This window comes from Eucyclogobius newberryi, unplaced genomic scaffold, assembly GCF_026437365.1.
Source record: "Eucyclogobius newberryi isolate DKJ021-1_F unplaced genomic scaffold, fEucNew1.0.hap1 SCAF_2, whole genome shotgun sequence".
Classification (NCBI taxonomy): Eukaryota; Metazoa; Chordata; class Actinopteri; order Gobiiformes; family Gobiidae; genus Eucyclogobius; species Eucyclogobius newberryi.
This window is the reverse complement of record NW_027315834.1, coordinates 45463693-45471972: the sequence shown is the minus strand read 5'-3', so window position 1 is coordinate 45471972 and position 8280 is coordinate 45463693. Positions and strand designations below refer to the sequence as shown.

The 8280-nt window shown below is 45.6% G+C and overlaps 1 protein-coding gene across 1 annotated transcript; it reads left to right on the top strand.

Moving 5' to 3' along the window:
• The first annotated feature begins 4004 nt into the window (after positions 1 to 4004).
• LOC140367778 (calcitonin gene-related peptide 1) lies at positions 4005 to 6787 on the top strand. Its single transcript, XM_072454425.1, has 3 exons — positions 4005 to 4084; positions 5026 to 5154; positions 6414 to 6787. Exons 1-3 carry the CDS (start codon positions 4005 to 4007, stop codon positions 6586 to 6588), a joined length of 384 nt encoding a protein of 127 aa, XP_072310526.1. The 3' UTR covers positions 6589 to 6787.
• Positions 6788 to 8280: the final 1493 nt, after the last annotated feature.

The window sequence follows — 8280 nt, the reverse complement described above, 5'->3', positions numbered from 1 at the left end:
AGGGGGACCACCACAGGGGGACCACCACAGAGGGATCACCACAGAGGAACATCCACAGAGGGACCACCACAGGGGGACCACCACAGAGGAACATCCACAGAGGGACCACCACAGGGGGACCACCACAGAGGAACATCCACAGAGGGACCACCACAGAGGGACCACCACAGGGGGACCACCACAGAGGGACCACCACAGAGGAACATCCACAGAGGGACCACCACAGGGGGACCACCACAGGGGGACCACCACAGAGGGATCACCACAGAGGAACATCCACAGAGGGACCACCACAGGGGGACCACCACAGGGGGACCACCACAGAGGGATCACCACAGAGGGACCACCACAGAGGGACCACCACAGAGGGATCACCACAGAGGGACCACCACAGAGGGACCACCACAGAGGGACCACCACAGAGGAACATCCACAGAGGGACCACCACAGAGGGACCACCACAGGGGGACCACCACAGAGGGACCACCACAGAGGAACATCCACAGAGGGACCACCACAGAGGAACATCCACAGAGGGACCACCACAGAGGGACCACCACAGAGGAACATACACAGAGGGACCACCACAGAGGGACCACCACAGGGGGACCACCACAGAGGGACCACCACAGAGGGACCACCACAGTGGGACCACCACAGAGGGACCACCACAGAGGAACATCCACAGAGGGACCACCACAGAGGGACCACCACAGGGGGACCACCACAGAGGGACCACCACAGAGGGACCACCACAGAGGGACCACCACAGAGGGATCACCACAGAGGGACCACCACAGAGGGACCACCACAGTGGGACCACCACAGAGGGACCACCACAGAGGGACCACCACAGTGGGACCACCACAGAGGGACCACCACAGTGTGATCACCACAGTGTGATCATCACAGTGGGACCACCACAGAGGGACCACCACAGAGGGACCACCACAGAGGGACCACCACAGTGGGACCACCACAGTGTGACCACCACAGTGGGACCACCACAGTGTGATCACCACAGTGTGATCATCACGGTGTGATCACCACGGTGGGACCACCACAGTGGGACCACCACAGTGTGATCACCACAGTGTGACCACCACAGTGTGATCACCACGGTGGGACCACCACAGTGGGACCACCACAGTGTGATCACCACAGAGGGACCACCACAGAGGGACCACCACAGAGGGACCACCACAGGGGGACCACCACAGAGGGATCACCACAGAGGGACCACCATAGAGGGACCACCACAGAGGGACCACCACAGGGGGACCACCACAGGGGGATCACCACAGAGGGACCACCACAGAGGGACCACCACAGAGGGACCACCACAGTGTGATCACTACAGTGTGATCATCACAGTGGGACCACCACAGAGGGACCACCACAGAGGGACCACCACAGAGGGACCACCACAGTGTGACCACCACAGTGTGATCATCACAGTGGGACCACCACAGTGGGACCACCACAGTGGGACCACCACAGTGTGACCACGACAGTGGGATCACCACAGTGTGATCATCACAGTAGGACCACCACAGTGGGACCACTACAGTGGGACCACCACGGTGGGACCACTACAGTGGGACCACCACGGTGGGACCACCACAGTGTGATCCTGATGAACCAGAGACAACTCGAGGGACAGAAACAGCATCAAGATAAATCATCTCAGTTTGTAACAATCTGTTTTCTTTATATTTAGGCCCAGATTTTAATGGGAAGAAAATAATAATTCATGTCTAAAATAATCTCTAGTGGAAAACCAGATTTCACTCATTATTTTTGTGTCGTTTGAAATTTTAAAACAGCTTTGTTCAAAACTGTGGAGCAGGTTAAAACTATCATTAAAATGAAACGTACTGATGCCAGAAGTAAAGAGTGAAGACATCACAACAATCCTCCAGAGCTCCAGAGGGGAGGTTAAAAACAAACGTTAAAAACAACCGTTAAATACAAACGTTAAAAACAAACGTTAAAAACAGTTAAAATGGAAGTTTGTTGTAAGAGTGATAAACGTCCAGAGATATCGTAGAAAAAGACTCATGTATCATCCGGACACAGTTTTGACTCATCCAAGAGTCTCAATCTGTGGATCCAGTCTGAGAACTATATGATATAGTATAGATATTATCCTACCTTGAGCTGCGTAAGCCCAGCCCACTGGGCGGAGCCTCCTTATAAAAGCCTGTCCTTGTTCATCTATTTGTTAGCATTGTTTTTTAAGTTTCCCCTGAAACTGCTCTTAGCCATAGAAATGCTATTGTCGCTTGGCAGCAGCTTCCTCATCACTGATGCGTACCTGCTCAGGGCTTCAAAAGGCTGTTGTATATTATGGGTAAGTTAAACCTTAAACCTGCATTTCTGTTTAAAGAGGATTCTCCTCCTTTAACTCAAACCATCTCTTCTCCTGCTCAGACTCTTCTCCTCGATGTCTTTGGTCGAGCTGTTAGAGTCTTTAAGATGCAGCTGCACGTGGCTCTGTGGTCCTGAACTCCAGTGTCTTCTGCTGCTAAAGCCTCTGGTGCAGAGGTTTATGTCTCGGCTCCAGTTTAAAATAAACAGGAACGTCGTGCTGTCCAATGCATTGTTCAGTTTTTGTTTGGATGTGTGTCATATGTGGCAGAGTGGATAGCACACATGCAGCGCCTCGTGCTGCAGAGTCGTGAGTCCAAACCCCACTTTACTGCATGTCCTTCCCGAGTCTCACCCTCATTCCACGCTGCACTGTTCTGTCAAATAAAACCTATGGGCCAAATCCCTCAAGATCCAATCACATTTCTCATGAAAAGTTCATCCTTAAAACAACGAGTCTAAAGTTTGATTCTGATCCACAGAAGTCACATTTTGGATCTAATGTATTTTATTTTGAAAATGAGATGAATATGCTGTTTATTGTGCAATATTTTAACATGTCATTCTTTAATTTGTTATTGTCTTTTCCACATTTGGCCCATTTAAAACACACATCATCTTCTAAAGCACAAGAGAGGGAAATCAGATTACTCTCCGCAGATGTTTACACCACTTATCAATGATCTCCAATTAACTCCAGAAATCAGATAAAGACCAGACTAAACCCTGGACTAAACCCTGGACTAAACCCTGGACTAAACCCTGGACTAAACCCTGGACTAAACCCTGGACTAAACCGAGTCTAAATGTGCTTTTTCTGACGGACAATCTTCATTAACCCCTGACCTCCCGTAACGAGTCAGATCATTGAGCTTTCTCTCACGTCCGCACAACACGTCATTAATTAGCGCTGCTGTTTGTGTCCCGTCAAAAATAATGAGCCCCGCGTGAATTATTAACGTTCGTTCATCCTCACATGTATTATTTATTGCGCTGGACTCCGCGTTTGACCCTCCCGCGCGCGGCTCCGCGTGACGCCGGCGGTGACGTTTACAAAAGTTTGTTATGATTCCCGTGCACGAGCCCCGCCCCCCCTCCCTCCACGGTCCCACGTGCCCCCCACGTCTGGGTAAAAGAGGGTCTATATTCTGTCGCGCGCTGTGATGTCACGCGCGGAGCGGAGGCGCGGGTATAAGTGCGGTCAGCGAGCGCGCGGGCGGACAAACGGACGCGGCACCGGGACAAAGAGAGAGGAAAGTAAGATGTTTTATTTATTTTAATGCTTTTGTGCAAGATGTGGTTCAATGGGGAATGTTACTGTTGAGTTTATGTGATTGGGAAGTGGTTTTAAAGCTTTTGTTTGTCTTAAAAAACAGAATAATGATGGTTTTATTGGTTATTTTCGAGTGGATTTGAGCTAAACCCGCAATAAGTTCTCATTTTTTTCACAATCTATGTTTTAATTGTGTTCTCTTTTGTACTTTTACACCGTCATCCTTATTTATCAGAAGAAAACACTGTAAACTTGATTCTGTTTTGGTGATATGGAGCGTTTTTTCCTTCAAAATGAACGCTGCTGATGACTTTTTGACATGTTTTTTGGATGTTCTTTGTGCAGAAAGCTGTGGTTCGACATGTTTCCCGTGAGAGTCCCCGCGCTGGTGCTTTCTCTGCTCATCCTGCTGCAGTGCGTGTCTGCAGCTCCGAGCCACAGGTGAGAGAGGAGAGAGAGAAAGAAAGAAAGAAAGAAAGAAAGGAATAAACCGTTAGATTCAGTCAAAACCTCGTAGTGACAATGATGCATCAGTGACAAGTCAGATTTGGCCAACATTCCTGGGTTAAGAGGGGATTAAAATGACTTCCATGCCAAATTAGAAGTTTATAGTTTATAATTAAAAAATAAAAACTGTTTAAAAACTGCCAAAAATTAAAAGAAACTTGCAGTCTTATATTTTAAACAAGAGTATTAAGTGTGGTTTATTCACATTTTGTGTGATGATGGCGTCTTACCCACAGTATTTATCTGTTTTATGATGGATTTCCGTAATATTGTCTGAATATTGTCATCAAATAATATAGAAAAGGACTGAGTTTCAGACATTTTAGAATTTCATTTGTAACTTGGAGTTAGGAAAAGTATGAAGCCTGAATCATTCTTTAAAATAATAATAATAATAATAATTTTGTCTTTGTTCATGCTCGATTAAGGCTAATTAAAGTTTAGTTAATGTACAGTGTTACATTACCTTTTTTTTGGCTTTGCACAACAACAACAGCCAAATTTTAGACCAATAATGAACCAAACAGTGACTAAAAGAACACACAATCATTTATTTTAGCCAATATACAGTCACTACAAAGCTGTAAAAAACTGTGATATATATTGTTAAATGTATCCAGAACCATCACAGCTTGCTGCAGCAAGGAAAACATAGATACAAATGGAGATATATTTGTGTATTTATGCCGTGGAGCCAGAGGATGGGAGCAAAGTGCCCTGAGTGTGGGTGAAATGGCTGGTGACGTGTCCGGGTCTCAGATGCATGAAAGTGAAGGAGGAACGAGCACGATCGAGACCCGTCGTTGACAGAAAAGTGGCTCTCGAGCGTCGAGCGGCGAGGATTTCACTCCCGTCGCTGTCGCTCTGTGTCGCAGGTTCTTGAGTCCAGGATCCGGTCAGCAGCAGGACGCGGGTCTGGGCCGCTCCATGTCCGAGCTGGTGACCAACCCCTTCTTTGGTCTTTTGGGTCCGCGGCTGGAACGGGAGCTGCCACGCCCGAACAGGTATCAGCCGCGTCCGCGCATGTCAAGCTGCTGGAGGAGCCTCTATACAACTATGACTATACTATATAACTTCAATTAGCATCATTTATGTAACAAAGTAGGGGTGATGCTCGGCTTTTTGTACGTCCAGAACTACACGGCAACAGTGGTCGCTCAGCAGCACTCACAGATAATGCACAGGGAGTGTTTTTCAATTTTATTATTCAAACAAAACGGCAAAAAAAACCTCAAGACGTCCAAAAAAAAGGCGCAATACTCACATTTATTTGCTATGTTTGAAGCATGTTAGTTAAAGCTGTGGTTTCTGACTTTTCTTTTGTAAATAAGTAAATTTTTTTGTTTCCCCCGGATACTATATTATAACAGCAGCACTTTGTGAAATAAAATCAGACCGCTGCACGCCGTCTGCATCTATTACTGAAGCATTCAGCGCTCTGATTGGCTGCGCTCGGGGGGGCGGTCCGCGGGAGTTTCACAGAGCGGTTCTAAAGCCGAGATCGTGCGGGAGAACGAACGCTCGCGGATGTTAACGACGTGTTGTGAGAGCGAGGAACCGTCAGACGTGTTCAAGTTTAAAACATGTGCGAAGATGACGTGCTCCAGCTTTAACGGGGCAGAAAACAGCCTCGCGAATACTGCAGTACGAGTATTTATACCTGTGTTTAGACCCAAACATTCTCCTCCTGCCTGAGAAGATAATGTGTTTAAAGCAAATGTATGTGTATTTTCTGGTTGATAAAAATGTCAAACGATCATTTCTTTTGCACGTCGAGATTTTTTAAATACGTTATCAACCAAAAAAAGGTTGAAATATGCTGACTGAAGGAGAATATTTATGATTAAAGTGCACTAGTAACCAGATAATGTATTCTTTATTGACATTTTGATTGAATAATGCCACTTCCTTTGTCATGAAATGGTCTTTTTGTACATTTTTGTAAGTCGTCACAGTCCAGATAAAGACGAACGAAGGATTATTTCTTACCATCGACATGTCACAGTTTGTTGATTCATTGTTGCAGCCCTAAACAACAGCAACGCTTATTAAATACTTTAAAAGAGTCAATGGAGATCCACTTGTACAAATGCAAAGTGTTGTTCTTTATGGATTTTGAATAGATGATAGAAGAACATGAATCAAGAGGTTGCTGAGTCAGGACTGAACCAGGTCTAAACTTGGTCTTGCCTCCACTTTTGGACATAACTTGTCATGTGGAGCTGATATTGTCCCTGTGCCTCACCCTCTCTCTCTGTCGCAGTCACTCCCTTCAGAAGAGGAAGTGTAACACTGCCACGTGTGTGACCCAGCGCCTGGCAGACTTCCTGGTGCGCTCCAGTAACACCATCGGCACCGTCTACGCCCCGACCAACGTGGGCTCAGCCACGTACGGGAAGAGGAGCGCGCTGGCGGCCCCCGGGTTCCTGCGCCTCTAGGGCCCGGGCAGCGTCACTGTTACAGATATTAAACATATGACTGTGTTGGTAAATGTAAGTGTGGATTTGAATCATAAAACAGTGCCTTTTGTTTGAAATGTTAGTCAAATAGTTGTCTCGTGATTATTGGTGGTGAATTTGAATTGTTACAATAAGATAAAAGCTGTAAAGTCTGCGAAGCAAAGTTATATTTTTCTAATAAAACTGTAAAAAAAAAAGAAAAAATCAGCTACAGTGCAATAAAGGGTTCAACACTGTGTCATCTGTTCCTCTTTATTTAACAGAAATAATGCTTTGCACTTGTCATGAGCTTTACAGCTGCCCTGGGGCAGACTGACAGATACAAGGCTGCCAATCTGAGCCAACTGACCGATCACTCACTCACCATGTTCATACTAGGCAAAGTGGGTGAAGTGTCTTGCCAAAAGACACAATGACAGAGTCACTGTCGCCGACTGTTGTGCTTTTTCTGCAGCATTAATACAAATGATATATATATATATATATATATATATATATATATATATATATGTGTAAATAAAAAACTCTTTCTCACCCTCCGCGGGTGGTCTCTTTTCATCCCCTCGCCCAGAAGTCCATTGGTAGTATTTTGTGATATCAGCCACTTCAGTTATGTTCCGGTGTTACATCCCATGTAGGGGCGTGTCCTCCCATGTAGGGGCGTGTCCTCCCATGATGGTCCCTCCAGCACCTGCTCATCCTCAGTTCCCCAGTGTCTGAGACATTCACTCATCTGTAGGAGGCTTGTCCTTGAAGTACTTATGGATCTTGGACGTTTCCTCCTGGAACACTCCATGGTCAGGAGCTTTCACATGTTAACATCTGTGGTCTGTATCTCTGCAGGGTCGGATCATATATATATATATATATATATATATATATATATATATATACAAATCTGAACTATCAGAAACAACTCCTATTACTCACGTCACATGTTACTGTTCACAGCACATTTCAATAATGCGATGACTCAATAATCAGATCATGATCAGATTTCTGCTGCACATATAAACAATATTAGTTCTGAATTTGAAGTTGATCTTTAGTGTGAGACAATATGACTTTTACTTGATTCTCCACCATCGTCAGTCTAAATGTGTCACAATGTGGTGCTTTTGTGACTGTGAGGACAGTTTTGTGTTAATGACACTGAAGAGGAGGAAGTGACGCATGAGGCCTGACCCGCTCCATCTCAGCCCGACACAAAAACATGGACCAATTCTAAAGGTGAAACACTAAATGACCTGCCACTGTGGCTGAGTGTCCCGGGGCACGAGGAGTTTGGTGTTCCATGTGATCCACCATGACCCAGAGAAACGCTTTGGTTTTTATGAGGCAGAAATAATGTGTAAACCGACCAAAATACTAATTATGGCTGCACTGTTTGTACCAGCTGTGAATTTGCATTGCAGGTCATTGCATAAATTAAATGCAGAAGATTTGCTGTGGAAACTCAGACACGGGACAACGCAAAGATAATCCTTAAACTATTGAAGGAGACATATGTCAAATCAACTTTAATGAGCTTTTTCACTCGTTACAACAGTGTTTCCTCATCATTAGTTTCCTCAAAGTTATATTTTCATTGACTCACGTGCACCCACCCCCTGTCCCCGCCCACATCCTTGCACACACACATTAGTGAGTTGAATTTATTTTTACAAATTT

Excerpts from the sequence above, each read along its gene's own strand:
- LOC140367778 (XM_072454425.1), top strand. The coding sequence starts at position 4,005 with ATGTTTCCCGTGAGAGTCCCCGCGCTGGTGCTTTCTCTGCTCATCCTG. Across the intron at positions 4,085-5,025 it reads TCTGCAGCTCCGAGCCACAG|GTTCTTGAGTCCAGGATCCG; the intron begins GTGAGAGAGGAG and ends TCTGTGTCGCAG. Across the intron at positions 5,155-6,413 it reads GAGCTGCCACGCCCGAACAG|TCACTCCCTTCAGAAGAGGA; the intron begins GTATCAGCCGCG and ends TCTCTGTCGCAG.